The sequence below is a fragment of the Haliotis cracherodii genome, unplaced genomic scaffold (assembly GCF_022045235.1).
Source record: "Haliotis cracherodii isolate W230 unplaced genomic scaffold, xgHalCrac1.p SCAF_9, whole genome shotgun sequence".
NCBI classification, from domain to species: domain Eukaryota; kingdom Metazoa; phylum Mollusca; class Gastropoda; order Lepetellida; family Haliotidae; genus Haliotis; species Haliotis cracherodii.
Window position 1 is genome coordinate 27,057,002 of NW_027266343.1, and position 22,033 is coordinate 27,079,034.

Consider the following 22,033-nt stretch of genomic DNA (forward strand, 5'->3'; position numbering starts at 1 on the left):
ATTGGCCTAATAGTACTCTGACATTCTCCTGTATAGACCAGCCACAGGAGTGCAATTTATCCACCAATGGTAGTGTGACATCTATCTGTATAGTCCAGCCACGAGAGTGCAATGTGTTGGCCAAATAGTACTGTGACATTCACCTGTATAGACCAGCCACGACGGGGCAATGTGGTGGCTAAATAGTTCTGTGACATTTACCTGTATAGAGTGTGAGGGTGCAATGTGTCGGCCAATGGTAATGTGAGATTCAGCTGTATAGACCAGCCACGAGAGTGTAATGGTGTGAGGGTGCAATGTGTCAGCCAGTTGTACTGTGAAATTTACCTGTATAGACCAGACAACTGCTAAACAAAATTATAGTGAAAATATAGCAAATACAGCAACTGCTAAGCAAAAATATAGCAAAAATATAGCAAATATAGCAAACAGATAGCAAAAATACCAAAAAATACGATAAATTGAACATTAATGGTTATTATGTAATAATGTGGTTTGAAATCCTCATTCTTTCGCAACAGTTTATCATTACAGGCTGTATTGGATATGCCATATTTTATTATGTTAGACTTAAATATCTCCTTAGGTATTACATTATGGAATGCGATGAACTCATCGAACAAATGCTCAAAGAACCTGATCAACATGCAGAAGAACATACAGATAAATCTTAAGATAAACATAGAGAAAGACTCGCTGCTTTGGTAGCTGGTGGAAAATGTTCCCAATATTTTTGGGGAAATTATACCATAGAAAAAAATGATAAAATGACCGATGAAGAAATTAAAAAACTGTACGCACATTACGAGTCTAGACTGTCAGCTACCATGACTAAAACAATATGTTCGGCTATGTTAGAACTATACACAGTTAGTCATAGCTAGTACGTTTCTTCCTATCACGACAGAACATTGCCCGTATTTATGCAAATCTCTAGAGAAAGACCCATTCATCGAACACGCCATAAGTGCAGTAAGCTGTAAGTTTTATCATAGATATGGAATGTTCTTAGTTCCGGTAACAACTGCTTCAATAACGGCAAGGTAATGTCAATTTAAACATAAGTGCCCACTTACTAATAATGGAGACTCAAGTGACATTACAACAAGTGAACGAGGAAATAACACCGATTGCGAAATCACAAGCCAGAGTGACTAAGAACCCCAGAAAAGTCACTGCTGGTAAAAAGGGTGGGTTAGCGAGGGAGTCGACAAAGGCCCACAATTCAAATATTGAATATTGTCGTCCGATTAAAACTTGGGCTCCCTATGCACTAGGAGTTGTTGCTATAGCGGTGGTATGGTTGTTTTATAAGACCGGAGAAGAGAAAATGTCAACCCCGATTACACAACAACAAGTTCAATAAGAGGTAAGCCCCCATATAATGTTATAAAAAGCATGACTACTCCAGTTACAGATGGTAAAATATTGGTAAACGCAACGTATCATTCAGCAGTGGTCAGCAGCTTGGCCATTGGCTATGCCCCTATGGCTAAAATGATTACTAAAGCCACACCACCCAAGCTAGATTTTAATGGTTATGATATTGGTATGATGGTTCTTGATATTGGATTGGCAACGGCTACAAAAGATATACTAATCAAACAAGGGCTTATCCCAGAAGACGTAATGAAGTAAGTAAACATTTGAATATTTTTTATTATTGAACATTTGAACATTTTATATTCATATAAATATGGCAACAATTGCGATGATGGTCGGTGGAGCAATTGTTAATGCTCTAGCTTTTTTGGGGAGTACTTATTTATTTTCTACTCTGAAGGAATCAAACGCAAAAGAAGTTGAAGAGGAGCGTAAACAACATAATAAAGCATTAGAACAAATCGAAGCAGCCCAGTCACAATGGACCAGATAGAGGATATTAAGATTAGATTTTATTAATGAAGAACTACATAAGCAAGGACATTCAATTCAAACATTTAAGGATGTTGAATCTGCCATGCACGAATGCTTCCTTGTTTATGGAAAGAAACTTGACTCAATACAGAGACCAACAATAAGTCAGTTTTATACACCATCAGAGGAACAAAAAAAATAGAGAGATAGCATTTATAATGTTTGGGTTATCAGTCATTATAATTTTCAGTTATACAATAACTACACATGAACCATGATCTATCAGTCATGTCACCCTGACTGCTAATCTATGAAAAGCACTGACTGGCTGTTCAGTTTTGTCAGGCTGACTGTTGTCTATTTTTAGCTACACATAAGCTATGATATATTACGTATCAACTAATCTATAAATAGCGATGACGACTATGACTCACAAGTGGAAATGTGATTTGCATAGACAAATGATATGATAGATGTATAACCATCAATCTGTGCAGAAGTACACTCATGGGAACGCCGATTCAATGCAACCAACGTTGTGTGGGCGTTTACTTATTACATCAGACAGGGAAACATAAACTACGTTTGTTCTGTGTGTGGGATAGGGGTTAAAGGTGGTTATTGTTTATGTAAGAAAAACGGTGCTGATAGGGTCAGGAACCAGTTATTTACGCTAGGAAGAGAGATTACATCAACGAGAGGAGTAGGTTGGGGAGAATAGTATTAAGATATATGAAAAACAACCATTTAGAGATTTGACTCATTTTGCATATACCATTAAACCACAATGTTTTTTTGTAAGAGAGTTGAAGGCTTTGGCAAAACAACGTGGTCTACATGGATATTTTCGAATGAGAAAAGCTGAATTGATTGATTTACTCGGTTTGGAATACAACAAACCACAGACTGTTAGAGAACTCAAAGCTAAAGCGTAAAACAGTGGGCTGAGAGGTTATTCTCAGATGAGAAAAGCTGAATTGATTGCTTTACTAGATAATAATAAATCAGTTGGCGATATTGATAAACCCACTGTTGTTGATAATAATGAGTTCAAATTTGTACCCGCAGCTGGCATTGGTAAATATCAAAGAGGTTGGAAGATGGATATTAATTCCAACATGGATGTTAATGATGTTAAGCCCATCGTATTGAGCAATATTAGCAAGGAGTCAGATGATTTAAATAGTATAAAATACCAGCTGACGGTTAAAATGTCATTGAGTAAAAGTAACGCAGACGATAGCACTGGATATACCGAACCTTATTTCCAAAGCAATCAAGAAGTTATAACTGAATCCGATACTAAAAGCACATCATTTGATACATCAATTAAGAGGATACAAGAAACTTTAGAATGCTGGACTAATAGAGGTTCTGGTTGGGGTGTGGATAAAAACGATAGTTCATATTTAGATATAGCAAATTATATGCCTTCCAAAGGTGGATCTTATATAGATTTACACCCATATTATAAAAAGAAAAAAGCCATAATTAATGCAAAAAATAAAGGCGATAACTGTTTCAGAATGATGATAAGATCTGCATTGTTCCCCTCAGACAAACATCCGAATAGACCTTCGAACTATCCCCAAAACGATGGAATCAACCTTGATGGTATAGACGAACCTACACCAATCTCACAAATCGATAAGGTGGAAAAGCAAAATAATTTAGCTATAAATGTTTTCGGACATTCTTTTAAAGGAATTGTTGTACACAGGATAAGCTACGCTCAGGAACATATTCCCAGAATCAATTCATTTCTGATAAAAAAAATGGTAAATATCATTATAAGTGGATAAAGAGTTTAAGCAGGCTATTATGCGATCAAACAAAACATGCAGGAAAGAAATATTTCTGTGAAAGATGCCTGCATGGATACAGCAGACAAGATCTATTAGAAGTGCATAAAGAAGACTGCAGAGGTGTTGGACAAAATGCTATCAGGATCGATATGCCTAAAGACTGGAAAAATATATTAAAATTTGAACATTATTGTAATCAAATGCCAGTACCGTACGTAATTTACGCTGACTTCGAAGCGGTTATCAAACCTATAGAAAATACTGAACGCAATACTGATAGTAGTTTTACGTACAAAAATCAACAACATATTCCTTGTGGGTTTGGATATATAGTTGTAAGGTTTGATGGGAAAACAAACCCGCCCCTGATTTACAGAGGTTGTGATGCAGAGGGAAAGTTCCTAGAATATCTACAAAACGAAGAGAGAATAATTTAGGGAAAATTTATCGCGTAAGAAACCCATGTGTATGACGAGGGATGATTTGAGGGTCTATAAGAAGTCAACGAGTTGTCATGTTTGTAATAAACCCCTGAATGGGAATTCCGTAAGAGATCATTGCAACGTCACGCGTAATTATCGGGGAGCAGCGCATAACGAGTGTAACTTGAAACTAAAAATGAATTCTCAAATAATACCCATCCCCGTTGTTTTTCATAACCTTAGAGGATATGATTCTCATCTCATTATGCAAGCTATCTCAAAGACCGACGGTGGCTTAACATGCATTCCTAATAAATGGAAAAATATACATCATTCTCGTTGACTAAAACTATACATTATACGGACAAGGATGGGAAAGCCAGAATAAAGCAAAGTAATGGGCTTAGATTCATAGACTCCGTACAGTTTCTGTTATCTTCCCTGGACAGTTTAGCTAATGTGAACAATCCCGATGAGTTTGCAATAACAAATCAATATATTGATCGGTGTTGTCATTTGTTGTTGAGAAAAGGTGAATATCCTTACGAATATAAGGATCTTTGGTCTAGATTCAATGAAACTAAATTACCACCCCTTGTATCATTCTATAGTAACTTAACAGAATCTAAAATAACCGATGCCGATTATGAACACGCTCTGACGGTGTGGGATAAATTAGGTTGTAAGAATTTAGGCGATTATCACGATCCATACTTAAAAACCGATGTACTGTTACTCACCGATATATTCGAGATATTTAGAAAGACATGTTTAAAACAATACGGCTTGGATCCGCCGGCATGGTTCTATTCCAGTCCCGGACTATCGTGGGATGCATTTTTGAAGAAGACCGGTGTAGAACTAAAATTTCTCACAGATTACGATATGCACTTGTTTATTGAGAAAGGATTAAGAGGTGGTATATCGATTTTAGCGAAAAGGTATTCTAAGGCTAATAATAAATTAGTGGAAGGATATGATCCGAATAAACCTGACACGCACATATTATATCTTGACGCCAACAATTTGTACAGATGGGCTATGAGTCAACCTTTATCCACGAGTGGTTTTGAGTGGGTTGATGTGAATGATATCGAAGTGAATGATATCCCCATAGATTCCGATAAAGGGTACATACTAGAAGTTGACTCCAAATTCGTTACATAAAGATCATAACCGTTATCCGCTAGCTCCCGAGAGATTAATGTGAATAAAGATTGGATATCGGAATATCAACGCTCCTTGATGGGTAATACTAGGTTAGCTAACGTAGAAAAACTCGTACTAAATTTGATGGATAAGACAAAATATATAGTTCACTACAGAAATCTCCAGTTATATCTATCGTTAGGTATGAAACTGAAGAAAATACACAGAGTTCTAAAGTTTGATCAGAGCCCTTGGATGGAGCCCTATATAAGGCTGAACACAGATTTAAGAAAGATAGCTACCAGCGATTTTGAAAAGAACCTATATAAGCACATGAATAACTCAGTATTTGGTAAAACTATGGAGAATCTAAGGAAGCGTGTTGATGTTAAATTAGTCATGTACGACACAAGCGATTACCCAAAAGATAATCCACTGCACAGCGTAGTAAATAAATAGGTGCTAGGTAAGATGAAGGATGAATGTGCTGGGATTCCTATAGAGGAGTATGTCGGATTAAGACCTAAGATATATTCTATAAAGAAGTCCGAGAGATAAGAAAAGCTAAGGGTGTTAAGAAGTATGTGGTTAAAAAGCATATCAAACATGAACAGTATAAAGAAGCATTATTCAACGGTAGAACATTCAAACACGAGATGAACTCTTTAAGAAGTTACAATCATAGGATATATGTATTAAGAATGAACAAGACATCATTATCCCCCTTAGATACAAAGAGATGGATTGATAAGGATGGTGTAACTACCTATGCTTATGGTTACTTAGGGTGGTAATACTGTATCGTTGGGAACCATGAGCAACTCTTCTCATACAAATGCCCTGTCCATCTTTAAGATAAAAAAGAACAGGCTCTCCTTCTTTTATAACCAATCAACTAATATTATATGTCTTAAGAGACCAAATTGGATCGGTTGCGTGACGTAGGCCTCCTTCGAGTTCACCGGGCTGGTATAAATAACTTACGCTTACTCTATCCGGAAGTTTTTGTTCTTTGCCTCTCCTCGGTGCTGAAGATTCGGAAGTCACAGATTTCATTTTAATCGCATTGAATGGTTTCTTCCCGGTTAATCTCGTTACTTCATTATTCAGCGCTCATACAACAGCTGATAATCGTGTCACCCATTCGTTTGATCTCAATCGTTCTAATTTCATTTCGATCCCATACTGATAGCCAAACAAATCTTTCAAAGATAGCTTGACAACAGTGGGCCTCTTTTTCACTGATTTTGACATCGTGCTCTGTTGACAGTTTAGTTATTGATACCATAAACTTGCGACCAGGATCTACTTGAAATAGCTTAGGCCATTTTAGTGGTCCACGTTTGTATATGCGACTGAGTGCATTAGCTTCTGTTGAATCTTTCGAGGTTAATGGCTCATCCTCTTTGTATTGACTAGCCACATCCACTACGGTTAAAGCGTATTTATACGTTTTGCGTCTTACCTTATCATGGGGAAGAAACAAGAGGTCTGCCTGATGAACTTCATTCATGGTAAAAATAGCAAACTTCTTCTTCCATATATAATGCAGTGCCGGTAAGTATATTTGCCACATCGCTTGTTTCTTTAGCCAAACCTTGGCCACATCTTTAGATACCTTAGCTGCAGTGGCTAATTTTTTGTATTGCTCCTATACCTTTCCAATATCCTCATGGGCTATAGTAAATATTATTCATTATTAATTGATATTGATGTTTCTTTTAATACGACTTATGACGATCGTTGAATCGCATCATCGTTTTTGCATAAAAAATTCCATCTGTAGTAGCGGTATAGGTTTATAAATCTGGCTCCAGTGGAAGTGGTCCAGAATCACCATTACCTATACGACTTGGGTTGTTTGACGTATGCTGTAATTTCAACATAGTATTACGCATGGAATCCTTTCATCTTCCTGTCATGGCTAGCTTACATACTTCTGTGCAGGCTGAACTCGTGCAAGCTCATGGTAAAAGAAGGCTTCCAATTCGTTTGGGTAAATGATAAAGCTGACCAATTTATGTACCACTTGTTGAGCAGTGAATGCTACTCTTTATTAGAAAAGGCTGTTGACAAAGTGTTACACAATATAGACGATAGTGTTAGATACATGTCAGAGGCCTTGTGCACGGCAGCAAGTGACATGAAAAGAGGGTGTACTTTTAACACATCTCGTCAACAGTGTTTTGACCGTGAATATGAGCTACTTAAAAAAGAAAAATGTAAATATTTAAACACTTTTAGGAGAAAAAAGGATAATAACTCATTATATTAGTATAATTATATTAGAAATAAATATAATAGTGTATGCAGAGAAAAGAAAGTGAAAGGGAAGCAGGAAAATCTTGAACATTGTATACGCGATTCTAAACAATTTTGGACCCCTCTTAAAGGACTAAATACTAATTGTTATGCAGAAAACAATATTCCAATTGATGATTGGTTTAACTATTTCAAGGATCTATTTTTCACTTCTACAGAGAACGAGGATAGATGTTATGATATCGAATGTATTTGAGAACTCTTTTTGTCAGTTAACTTCAGATATTCTTGATTTGCCTATAACAAGAAATGAAATTTTAGAAAGCATTGCAAACTTAAAAAGTAATTAAGCATCTATAGATGATTCCTGAATTGTTTAAATATTCGTCCGAAATTCTCCCCCCTACTTTGAAATCCTTTTTAACGTTATGCTTGAAAAGACATATTTTCCAGCTGACTTTGGGGATTGTAATTCCTTTGCTCAAACAGGGATCAACTAATGTCACCAACAACTATAGGGGTATAACTCTTTTGAGTGTTTTCAGTAAGATTTCCACAATTATACACAAACGTTTAGTATTTTTGACCGATTCCTTTATTAAGATAGATGAGGCTCATGACGGTTTCAGGCGTGGATACTTTACAATTGATAATGTATTTATATTGCAGACACTTGTACAGAGATATTTAGCACAACAGGAGAAAAATGTATGCTATATTTGTTGATTTTGCTAAAGTGTTTGTCTCAATTAACAGAAACATAGTGTGGTCCCTTTGCAAATTTCAAGGTATCAGTACTAAAATTGTTAAATTACCGTGTTGCATATCTCAAGTGTGGAGGTTTGTGTTCGAAACAAAAACACCTTAACTGATTCCTTCTAATGTAATATTGGGGTTAGACAAGGATGCATTCTAATTCCATTTCTGTTTTCGTTTTTCATAAATGAACTTTCGATACAAATATCGGAAAATTGTAACGCAGGCATCCAACTCCACCAGTAAACTTTTTCTACTCCTTTTTGCTGATGATATAGTTAGGTTCTCGAGCAAATTGCCTGAACTTCAAAAGTTAATAAATGAACTTAAGTACTATTGTAACAAATGGAAATTGAAGGTCAATATCGATAAGACAAAGGTTATAGTTTTCAAAAATGGAGGGAAATTATCAAAACGAGAAAAAATGGTCATATAAAGGTAACAAACTTGAGGTTGTAAGAAGTTACAATTATTTGGGGGTACATTTTACAAATCGACTAACTTGGTCACTGCATTGCGATAAAGCTGCACTGCAAGCCAAACATATTTTAATTTAATTTCACAAAACCTAAAACCCCTTTGAAATATTAGGTATGAAACTTGTTTCAAGATTTTCGACACAAAGATCAGTCCTATTCTAATCTATGGTGTTGAAACTGATACATTAGAGAAGGTACATCTATTTGTGTGTAAAAGATTTTTAGAAGTAAATTCCAACACTCCAAATGTTACAGTTTACGGGGAATTTGGGAGATACCCTATATATATATATATATATATTTAGTTACATAAACGAAATAAAATATTGGATACAATTGTACCAGATTCCCAAAGAAATGATTCTTTACTATAGCAGAGGTAAACATAACTGGGCCTCGGGTGTCAAAAAGATACTCCAATCTTGCGGGTATGAGTACATTTGGAGAGAGCAACATGTAACAGTACCAGATCGTTTCGTATATAATTTAAGACAAAGGCTAAAAGATATGTATTTTCAAAATTGGTACTCTTCACTCTGTTTACACAAAAAGTCAAATCATTACAATTGTTTTAAATCTTTCATTCTTACTGAAAAATATCTTTTGGATATAAATGTTAAGAAATTCCGTTTCAGATGTAGTTCTCATGACCTTCTAATAGCAAAAGGTAGACATTTAGCGTTATCAAGGGAAAACTGACTGTGTAAATATTGTACTTGCCATGAGATAGAGGATGAATACCATTTTCGCTAGGCTGTCCATTGTACGCAAACATCAGAAAAGAATACATGCATACATATTTTTATCTGAATCCTAGAATAGACAAATTTTATATCCTTATGTCATCTCAAAATGAAACAGTCACAAAATACCTTGCAATGTATATATACCATGCAATAAACATCAGATCCTCTGCATTATAGATGTGATATTTCGTTACGATATATGCAATTCCTATTACACTCATTGCTACTGTATGTGTATATGTACTATAGGCCTATGGCCTTTTCAGTACTTGAAATAAAGACTGATTGATTGTAGATAAGCCAAACATTGATCGATACTACTGATCAGGACAGGTGACCACCTACTACTTTCTGTATCATGCAATGATGTATGCTGCATAGATATAATTCAAGACATAAAATATCCAAACGATCAATATTATTTTCATTGTTAAATACAAATCACAACCCTTTTTCTGCAATATTCAATGAACATTTCAGCAACATTTCACAAAATGTTTATGCTGTTACAAAATAGATAATATAGTACCGATTTTATTTGAACTGACAGACATGATCAATCTACCTGGTGTGAACATTATACCCAGACATGATCAATCTACCTGGTGTGAACATTACAGCCACTGACTCAACGTGAAACAGTCGTCACAATTCCACTTGCCCTATGATGTCCGAGCTGTCGCCATTAGCAAGCCAAAATCAAGGAACAGGTATTACAGTTTACCTAATGGTATTCTCATGTTATAGGGATCAAGGAATACATTTTCCACATGTAACAGCTGTCAAACACATGTTTACATGCCTGAGAACTGGACCGGGAAATACCACGTCTCTAGGAAATCCATAGATTGTGTTGGCAGATCACGGGGAGATCCCTACATTCTACTGCTGAGCAACGTACTCAGATCCAGGAGGTATGTTACTATATCCAAAGTCTTCAAAATCATCTTTAAACAGTTCCATGACAGATTTCAACAAGGAAATGGGAATGTATTTGTATGCCGCTATCAGTGCTTCTTGTCTTTGATTTTTCCACTTTTTTCTCTCCATCTTAGGTGCCGAGAAATATGTGTCTAATACAAACTTTCTGAACACAGTCCTGTTGATATTGGGCATTTTCGTCAGCTTTTCAACAACAGAAGTAGCGTCAGTGTTGTTCGAAAGGAATCCATTCCACTGGAAAACAGTCCATAGTCTTCTAATGAGTTCCGTCTTATTTATACACGTGTAAAGAAATGTTCCCAGTCTCACATCAAAGTTATAGTCGATAAGGGTAGTGAGTTCTTCCCGTACATACGCGTCGTAGTCAAACGACTTCAACATCCACCCACGACCATTTCCCTCTAAAGTGTACCTCGCGTCATCACTAAATGTCTCCATTTTCCCGACAATGTTTGGCCTGAACTGACAGGGATCGCATCTGTACTTAATTGGTTGCCAGTGCTCATTTTTACGTACTTTGGAACCCGAAACAACGTATTCCAGAAACTCCCGAAAGCTGACATCATTATGGCATTTTGAAGCTTCCTCGGTAATATTTGTTCGTGTTTTAATTATTTTACCTGCATGCTTCTTCCAGAAATCTGGAAGATACAATTTATCCAGATATGCTGACCAAAGTCGTGCGTATGGGTTCCTTGAAAACATAATGCGAGTGTACCTGTTGAGTATTGCTCCGCTCATGTGCCCCCTCTTCAATACCTTTGTGTTTGTTGTATTGCCATAGTGAACAAATGATCGTGGTATTTGAAAAGGACTGGGAACGTTGTATAGACCTGTGTCATTGTTCAAGAACAGGAACACTCTCTTCCAGAAGGTCGTGCCAATTTTAGCTACGGGGCAGTAAGCCAGTTTCGTTCCTTCACTGACATACACCCTCCGCAGCACCCCCTGGTTCCCCTGCATCCCTCTGCATCTGTTCTGTACGTGTCTCACTCGCTGCTGTATAGTCTCTATAGTCGGGTCATGTGGTCCCTGGCGTACATCTTGATGTCGTGTGGTTTGGTCATGTGAAGCCCAAGTCTCGACGTTGCCACCACTTGCATCCATGACTGTAGGCACCCAGATAGAAACAAGCATTTATTACACTAAATATTACAAGGGAAACAGAGAAGCGATTAGTAAACAATGTAAAACACAATAGTGAATGAGTTCCTTGTGTTATATTTTGTTTTCAAAAGCATTTCAGTTATAATCACTGCGCGGAAGCGGAATAAGCCCCGAGCACTTTCGTATCACTCATACATTTTCTCCTGCTCCTACTGGTGTATCATATACGATGATATAATTAAAATACTTGAAATAACACATTTGGCCCGAACTGCTTTCAGTCTACAATCACACCATGGTTCAGAGAGTAAGATCGTGAAAATCATGCAGGAAAATACGTAATAAACAGATTTTTTTCTTTTCCTTGTGAAACAAAACGCTTTTCTCATTTCGTGACCTGCACAGTTAATATTTTTTATCCAGTATGCCTCATTCATAAACATATCAACTTGCAGGTAACTCGATGAGATGAACATGTTATATGACTAGAAAAGACAAATATTCTCCATAAAGCTGTGTCCTGTGTTCAGTTGTACTTAATTAACTGTATTTACAAACCGCCAAATGCCAAAAGTCATGGCGATTCTGTAGTCAACTTCGTGATATCCTTCCCACTTATTTGCATGTGAAAAGTTAGTCCTTCGCACAAGAAGCTAGTACCGATTATCATCAAACTCTAATAGTCTCAAATACATTCAGTTATGACCAACATACTACCTGTTGATGCCTTCTGGGGTTGTTTCACGTGTCATTACTTCTGTAATACCACAAGTTAGATCATCAAACGCGCCAATTTGTATCTGATAGAATGAATAACTTGAAACAGCTTGGGTTTTGCTGGGGGACTACGGTAGCAGATTAAAGGGCCCTCAGAAATTGGCATTGCACACCTCCCGCTCACCCCTAGCGTCAGGTCAGCAGGTGCTATCCGAGAGAACGTGTTTGCCCTCGGTGAGTAGCTCAGTCGGGTGATGGAGTGGGAGACAAAATACGGGGTTTAAGACGTTTTAAGTTTAAGACGACATCACCTAGGTTTATAGTAGTGTTATAGTGCAAACCATTTCAATACTTTAATTTAAAATTGTGCAAACTTTCATACTTTCATTTAACATTTAATTTATATAAATACCTAACTTGTTCAATATGTTTCCAAGTGCACCGAAATTCTATGCCCTTTGCCTGTTTAATATATTCAGCAAACATTCGGCATATTCCCTCTTATCATAAGCCCCTCCGGGCAGGACCCTCCAGCGCTATCTATAAATTTCAATTAACACCTCCTTACGTCGCCGTATCTTAGGTATATACATACGCGTGGGACAATGACCTTGCCACACGTTACGTAATACCTCGCTCTACAAAACCCGACTGACATGGTCAGTCAGGGAGACAGCCTGGAGAGAGCCTGAAGATCGACTCGTGTAAGTGACAGAACGGTTCTCCCACCCGGGAACATTGGCCACTCGGTCCCGGTGTGCGTTCTGTCACGTTATTAGCAACATGTACCTTTTCGACTCATTTCACCGATCAACAATAAATATGGCTGCTGTCGTCTAAACTTCACCCCTGAGTTTTGTCATCCGTCATCACCCTGAGCTACCATCCGAGGGCCGAAACATACGCCCTTGGACAGATGATGGAGAATTATCCGGGTATCCCTAACTCTCAGCAAAGCAAATTGTAGTTCAGATGTGATGGGAGACAAAAGCAGCGTCAAGCCAGCCGCCATCTTGACGGGAAAACGAAGAAGACGACAGACAGCACCCCAGCCAACCCGATCGTCAGCAACAGACAGCAGCCCAACCAACCCGATCGTCAGCAACCCAGCCTACCCGAACGTCAGCAACAACGACATCCAGACAATATTCATGCAATCATGTGAGTACGCCAACGTTCAGCCATGCTACCAACACTCAAGATCAAGTCAACCAACGTCAAGATTCTTTAGCAAGTGCCGACCGATATATGTGCGTGTGTGACAATATATTTGAACTTTCGTTCCAACTCTCAACGTGTATTGTGCTTATACTTATTTTCACGGACATTCTTGTTCCTATAAGGTATGTTATGTAATCAAGTCATTATTGTTTCGTTGTCTTAAAATTTTGTCATGTTTTTCTATAATGAGTATGTATTGCAGTCTATGTGTTGTTATCAGAGGTACATCCTTATCAGATTAAGTTTTTGAAATCGGCTAGGTTCTTACTCTTCATGTCCTACGCCCTACGCGTCACTTTCATACAGGCAGGAATTCGGACTGCGATTCTTCTTCTTCATCGACGCAGTAGCTGTCGCCACTAATAGCCGAACACAATCTGTCCGCTCCTGTCGGTGATCTGGCCGGTCTCCCTGTTTGACCATGTCACTTAGATTTCGCAGATAGTGATGCATGTATTACATAACGGGGTGCAAGGTCAGTGGTCGACATACATACACATACGTCAGATCCGGCGACGTAAGGAGGTGTTAAAGGACATTTCTATATAGCGCCTGAGGGGGCTTATAATTAGAGGGGGTAGAGCGTCCGCCCGGAGAGCGGAAGATCCGGGGTTCGATCCCTGGCCGCGTCATACCAAAAGACGTTAAAAGATGGTACTTGTTGTTACCCTGTCTGGCGCTCGACATTAAGGGGCTAAAACAAGGACTGGTCGGCTCGGAGTCAGTATAATGTGTCTGAGTGGGGTATTCATGTTAAACTGCGGCATGGTATCTCAGTGAGCTAGCACTATAAATCGGCATCAGTACAAGCAGCCACACACACGTGCATGCACGTCGCTATATAAGTGCAATAATTTTGGACGCGACGTTAAACCCAATTTCACCTCACCTATAATTAGAGGGGACACGCCGAATGTTTGCTGGAAATATTAAACTGACTAATGAGGCAGTGTTTAGGTGAACTTTGGAGACATTTTGAAACAATTGGATATTCTGCATAAAAGAAGTTTTAAAGATGCGAATAAAGATCACTCTGCCTCATTGGAGATCCAATTTTAATATCCTAAACTACTGATCAGAAGAAAGTAAAACGTCGAATTGGACTGCTTATAAAAAGAAAATATCATTTGAAATGTATTTTGTTGAAGTTCAGTCATAAGTGATCCAACAAGCTAATGGACAATTTCGTAGCAGTCAGGATGGACTGACACTTTTCACACAAAAACACTTATGGTAAAAGCCGTAATCTTGTGTGACGTCCTCGCCTTATCAATGACGTAAGCCTCATAATGACAGCTGTCCCACTCCTCCAATGTGTGGATGTTGAGGGGTACAGGAAGGCCCGACAGCCTGCAGTACAGCTAATCGTCCTGACACATTGTGTCTATATGCGCACTTGACGTCGCCGTCAGGAAGTAATTGCGCAGATGTAACGTGCGCAGATGACGGTCCTCCATTCGATTTACAGTGTCAACTTGTTTACTTCTGCCATTACACCTTAATGCAGTCTAAGTAAATACGTTCTGGTTTCTACCTTGCTATTTACTGTGTAGTAGTCTACACATAATAAGGAGCTAATTGTGTTCATAATGTACAAAACATGATGACCCGTGAAGTTTTGCATGAATAGTGTGCTTGCCACAATCCTGTAGCCTTTGTTTGGAACATTGACATGAAATGAGAGAAATCACTATTATCCAGGTGAAGCTAAACAAATCCAAATCAGTAACTATGTGATACTATTCACACATGTAAAGGTACATCTACCCACAGTATAATCGCATTAGTGTATGGCATTGCCTAGGATGAGGGTTATCCGACATTCGTAACAATTTACTACAGAATGTAATTGTTTGGTTATCATTTTCAACCTGATTCATTTTCCTTTGGCCAAGGTATTACAGCACACTCGCAAACTAACAATGTATACTTTCTTTTTAATCGTCATTGTAGTAGTTGAGATTGCCTCAAATTGACCTAACAAATTTGTCTAACAAACGCTGGTGTGAGAAGTCTATACGATAATGTTACTGGTGCAATACCAGATCCACTGAAACAATTACAATAAATGTATATTAACGTTAGCCACATACCTTTAGATATACGAATGTTAGTGACAACTAGGGCGACTAGAAGCGCTCCCATCAGAAGGGTGCATTGAAGTAGACGACATAACCTGAACATCCTCCTCACGGGCAAGATCCTCACCATTCCGTATACCCTGGGGCTGCAACATACGTGATCATCAGGCACAGCTGAACATGTATTGAAGATCTTTACTCGGTCCTTTTTATTCGGCCGATTGGACTATGTACCACATAATTATATGTTCAGAGTTCCATGTGACAGAGATACTGTGAGACACAATATCGAGACAGCACAGGTTTCAGCAAGTTCGGACACACACACAAATATACACTACTGCCATAGGATTTATGGATATGAAAATTATTGTTCATGTAAACATAAAATGGGCAAACAGATAAGAAATCATATTCGTCGTCTACATCACACAATGTGATAAACTGGAAAAATCGTGTTTTTGACGATTGTTTCAATTACGAAATCACGCTATTTAGTAAATCTAGCCTACAAACTCTTCAATACTGAAACAGTATTTCATAAGATATTCATGGGTATCATTTGCAAAGTGGGAGCACGGTCATATTTTTAAAAGTATTCTTCATTGTGGTGTCTGTGAGTTCTGGTACAATCAAACGGTGAGGTATGTGTAATTGTGCCACCCACATACCTTTGCTTCAGACATGGGGATACTGCATCTTTGTCACAAGGGAAATGAAGTTGGTAGCAACTACCATTTACACGTTTGACAGTAATAGTTGTGACACTGTCTAGGTTGGTGATTTTCTATATAAGCTAAAACAATGTTTCATTGGTATTTCCATCACCAAAAATAACTGAATTTATCACTTTAGACATCTAAAATATATCTGACATGAGTCTCAAAGTTAGAGTACAGACGAAATTACTTGGAGACTGTATATGCCTAATGATATTGTAAATAGCGGTAAAACTTGTACACCAATGTCCAATACACGTTCTTTACGACTTAAGGCAGAAATATCTCCTCAAAAAAAATAAACTAAAACTTGATGACAGGAACTATATGTGTGATGAATATGACTTCCAAACAAAGACTAAAGATCCAGACATTGAAATCTCTAATGCTTCAAAGAAATTCAACTATCACAACAGATTTATACAACAGATTGTAAACAGAGTAAGAAAACGTCCTTTAACAAGAACAGTTTTCATTAATGTCTCCGCTGTTCAAATGAACGTAAGATTTCTGTACCAACTAACCAGACAGTATTATTCCAACAGCCTTGGCAGTACATTTGTTCACGCTGCCACGCGACCTACAGTTTTTGTTTTTTTATATATCTCAGAATACATACACCAACGAAGATGTTATATTGATACAAATCATAAAAAAAACATAACGAAGCAGAATTACACTAATATGAATTTAAAATGTCGTTTTCACCCTGAAAAGCACCACGTTGTCGATTCGTCTCAGTCGAGCCACATGACATCAAAAGTAAACTTTAAGATAAAAATATTGAACTTTTTGTTAAGTATGGTGTATAAACACTATAACGATTCTGGACAGAAGTTAGGTTTAGTTCAAAATATTAATTAAAAGGGCCAAACGCTTGTCTAAATCATAGTTCATGTGATCGGGTGAAATCACAATTGTTTCTGTCCAGCGAGAAAATGGTAGTGCTTTCTATCAACTTTCAGTTTGACATGAGGGGGCATGGGTGGCCCAGTCGTCTAAGGCGCCGCGATTCGCTGTGCAGACTTGCGTCCCTTGGGCACGATTGTGGGTTCGAATCCCGGTTCGCCCCGATTATGTTTCTAGGTTTGTCAGCACCACACCCGTACCCGAAGTGGTAAACGTCTGAGACCTGCATCACTTCGGGCTTTCCTTCCACATTAAGCTGACACGTGATATAACTGGAATACTGTTAAAAGCGGCGTAAAACCAAACTCACTCACTCACTCACTCAGTTTGACATGGATAACGCTAACCCCTGAGCAGGTCTAACATACAATGTCAGATGATATATAGAACATTTTAAAGAGTAGCTTCATTCAATATATATTTATATATATATGTCATGATAACTACTTGACTCAATAAGGTGCACGATTTAGTGTGACAGGTTCAATTAATTATTTCCTTGAAGTAGCACCTAACACTGGATCCCGTCTCCCAGCCAGCAGCTGTTATGTGTTTGCTAGGTTTATATTGAGCAGTAGCTTGTTTCCGTTAATTGCAGGAACACCTGGTTCAATGTCGATACCACGTGCAGGTAGTGACATATACCTTTGTACCTGGACATGCTCAACAAGACTACAGCACCAATACATGTGAAAGGCTGGTCTTTGAAGTAATTACTATACTACTCAAAGTTTGCTAAGGATCAAATTTTGATGACAGCAAAGTATCATCCAACAAATAAAGATTCCCGTTACATATGCTTGGGTATGCCCTACAGGACTTCAATTTCACGATGAATGGACATAGGCATGCAGCCATGAATACGATGTGCTTGATGTGCTCGATGTGCTTAAAAATCTGTTTTTGGATGTACCGTGACAGCACCGTGTACATCATTATCAGAGAACACAACAACATTTGCTACTGGGGATTGCAACAACTGAATACACGTATGCCCTCTCAGCGTCTGAGAATGGAATCGATACCAGTTAGGACCAGCTGTCCAGTGACATCGGGTAGCCGACAGCGTTCCACCACCCAGCGGGAAGACAGGTTTCCTCTGATCGCACCAAGACGTCATCATTCCGTGTCTACCACCACAATCACAAATGGCCGGCGGAACACCAGTAGCGTTAACCTGATACTCAGACAGTACGTAATCGTCTCCATGAAGATGGTTTCCGGCCACGGAGCGCATGAATTCGCATCCCACTGACCCGACATCTGACACATATCAAAAGCAGAACTATTCATCACACATTATTACAAACGAAATGAATAAAACTTTAGTTTGACTACATATATTACAGTTGGCAATATTCACATCAGGTATAAATGGCATTATGATATATAAGATCAAACAGAGTTATGAGTTATCCTTTGTTAAAAAAAACCAACATTTCATCTTTTTGCATTCTTGTGTACGAGACTGAAAGCACTTTTCTGGATGTTCGAAGTGTGATATTTTGAATTTGCAGTTCCTTAATAATAGACATGTATTGGTTCACGGCCAGTTAATGAGGAACGATATAATTGTACATAGAAACCCAAGATATATACACATTAAACATTATACATTTATTGAACCCATCTGGTGCATGCATTGATTCCTCTGTACAGGTAGAGAGAGAGAGAGAGGGGTGGCGGTGGGAGAGAGTGAGAGAGAGGGAAAAAGATAAAAGATGAAAGTGAAATTATGATTTCACTGTATACATACACATATACATGTATAAAAACTGTATAAAACCTCACGATATGAATGCATTGAATCATCTGTATACATATATTTAACCAACAGAATACTTGTATTGAGTCCTTTGTATACATATATTTTGCCTACAGTATGCATGCATTGAACATCTGTATACGTATATTTCGCACTGACAATGTACACCACACATCACTACTACGGGACATTGTGAACCAGTAGCTTTCACGTTCCGTAGACAATGATCACTCCATATCACTGCCAGAGGTCATTGTGAACCAGTAGCTTTCACGTTCCGTAGACAATGATCACTCCATATCACTGCCAGAGGTCATTGTGAACCAGTAGCTTTCACGTTCCGTAGACAATGATCACTCCATATGACTGCCAGAGGACATTGTGAACCAGTAGCTTTCACGTTCCGTAGACAATGATCACTCCATATCACTGCCAGAGGTCATTGTGAACCTGTAGGATTCACGTTCCGTAGACAATGATCACCCAATATCACTGCCAGAGGTCATTGTTAACCAGTAGGATTCACGTTCCGTAGACAATGATCACTACATATCACTCCCAGAGGTCATTGTGAACCAGTAGGATGCACGTTCCGTGGACAATGATCACTACATATCACTGCCAAAGGTCACTGTGAACCAGTAGGATGCACGTTCCGTGGACAGTGATCACTCCATATCACTCCCTGAGGTCATTGTGAACCAGTAGGATACATGTTCCGTGGACAATGATCACTCCATATCACTGCCAGAGGTCATTGTAAACCAGTAGGGTGCACGTTCCGTGGACAGTGATCACACCATATCACTCCCTGGGGTCATTGTGAACCAGTAGGGCACACGTTCCGTGGACAGTGATAGCTCCATATCACTCCCTGAGGTCATTGTGAACCAGTAGCATGCACGTTCCGTGGACAATCATCACTCCATATCACTCCCTGGGGTCATTGTGAACCAGTAGGATACACGTTCCGTGGACAGTGATCACTACATATCACTGCCAGAGGTCATTGTGAACCAGTAGGATACATGTTCCGTGGACAGTGATCACAACATATCACTGCCATATGTCATTGTGAACCAGTAGGGTGCACGTTCCGTGGACAATGGTTCGTGTTGTACATTGTCCACCAGACATTGCAAGTATAGGACACTGTCAACTACGAAAGAGGGTTAGAGTAGATCTCAAGCACTCTTTCCCTGGTTGAAAAAGGTGAATGTGATCTGGTGGTTAGGCTCTGTGACGTGGTAGTTTGTCTATCATCGTACCCCGATGACGTGGGGCATTGCTCACAATATCAGTCATGTGTTTCTCTGGCCGCCCAGACTCGATTATTCACAGGATCCGGGATATAGTTTAAGTACAACAACACCTGTATAGTGATATAGACGCACTACTTACACGTTCTTGCACCAAGTCGGCAAGTACGGCCAGATTCTGATGTCTACGTCTGATCAGCACTGCACATGTGCATGAGTCGTTCGGGGCGTGAAACCAGCTGTCTTGAATATATACTGAGCAGATGACGGGTTCCCAGTTAGCATTAGGTTCATTTGTAAATGTCCTTCGTGTTGTGTGGTGTATAGAAATCATCAATTGATTCTGAGTTCAGACATCAATTTGAATATCCGATACCGTCACAGCTGGAAGCCTGGGCAGGCCGTGAAGGGATTTTGCCGTCTATATTCTGTGGAACACGCTTAGAAACAACTCGGTAAAGCCAACAGACGGGATGCCGGAGATATTCATGTTTTATGTAGTTAAGTGATATACCTGAAACGTATGTCATTTCTTTCCCAATGACAACAAATACTTTCACAGAAGAACATATCATGAGTTAACGTTACTCCGATGATTTTATTCCTGGCAAGCGCAATGGCATGGGACAGTGCGTATTTTAGATTGCACAGCCAAAAGATATATCTTCATCACGTGGCGTATATGTCTATCCTGATATAAGCACTACAGGCTGCCACACACTTGGTATATTGACTGGCGCAGCTACAGTTACCGACACATAACACACTGGCAATGAACAAACGTCAGCTATAAACGAATCTATACTTGTCGTGGTGTTTACTTAGATGACTCAATTGTTGAGTGATAATAAGTAACCAAATCTTCTATTAACATGTAAAACCATCTTTAAATTTAACAAGAGTAGTGTCACATCTGGGGTTAAATGGGAAAATGTCTCTAATAAATGTTTTAATTGATTTGGACATATGGAAAATTCCCACTCGGAACATTTTTTCAAAATATTTGATTAAAAAATTAAACCCATCCTTCATGGGGACATCAAAGATTAGAGGTAGTAGAAAGGGTCCAATATCTACCTTGTAAATATAATCTCTGTACAGGAATTAAGACTCCCAATGTAATGGCTTATGTGAATATGGACGGTCCCCATTGTTTATAAACAGTTCGGTGAAATGCATTTAATACTTGCTAAAACTACTTCATATGCCATCTAATAGACTCCGGATAAGGCATAAGAAATGTTATTTAATCTTGATTCAGAAGGTTGGTAGAACAGGGCAAGTAATGTTAGACTTATTCTGTTTAGTTCAGGTCTTGGGTATTCTTGGGTCTACCATGAAGTTCGATGTTTTGCTAGCTTTCTCAACCTTTTTCAAGCCCGTTTGAAAGATAAGTACAGCCAAGAATGGACCAATATATTATCATCTAGTTCTAGACATAAATATTATACACTTTTTAAGATAAGCCTAGAAGCAGAGAAATGTTTAAAGATTTGATCTTGTGTGCATTTGCTACCGAGTTTGCTTGTGTACAAGGCCTACTATTGATACCAGGAGACACCACAAAAATTCCAAAATCTTGTACAAATTGTAATCTAAACAATTTCGATGACCTGTATCATGTCACCTTTATATGTCCATCCTCAAAAGATATTCGAAAGCAATACATACCAAATAAATATGTAATTAGACCGTCAGTCCAACAATTTATTTGCTTTATGGCAACCTCAAATTATCCAGATTTAAAATTTGATATGTTATATTTCAAATATGCCTTCAAGCTCAGAAATGTACAGAAATGAAACATGAGATTCTACTTGTAAAATTATCCCGTAGT

At 38.5% G+C, this 22,033-nt stretch overlaps 1 protein-coding gene across 2 annotated transcripts; it reads right to left on the reverse strand.

Annotated features, from left to right (window-relative positions):
* Nucleotides 1-7,265: 7,265 nt before the first annotated feature.
* LOC139452349 (carbohydrate sulfotransferase 11-like) lies at nucleotides 7,266-20,419 on the reverse strand. 2 transcript variants are annotated; one of them, XM_071233799.1, is made up of 3 exons: nucleotides 20,339-20,419; nucleotides 15,557-15,690; nucleotides 7,266-11,527 (listed from the first exon to the last, which is right to left on the reverse strand). In XM_071233799.1, the coding sequence occupies exons 2-3, from the start codon at nucleotides 15,672-15,674 to the stop codon at nucleotides 10,359-10,361; spliced, it is 1,287 nt and encodes a 428-aa protein (XP_071089900.1). In that variant the 5' UTR covers nucleotides 15,675-15,690; nucleotides 20,339-20,419; the 3' UTR covers nucleotides 7,266-10,358. The 2 variants fall into 2 exon arrangements, with proteins under 2 accessions (XP_071089900.1, XP_071089899.1); XM_071233798.1 differs by lacking the exon at nucleotides 20,339-20,419 and adding an exon at nucleotides 18,198-18,315.
* Nucleotides 20,420-22,033: the final 1,614 nt, after the last annotated feature.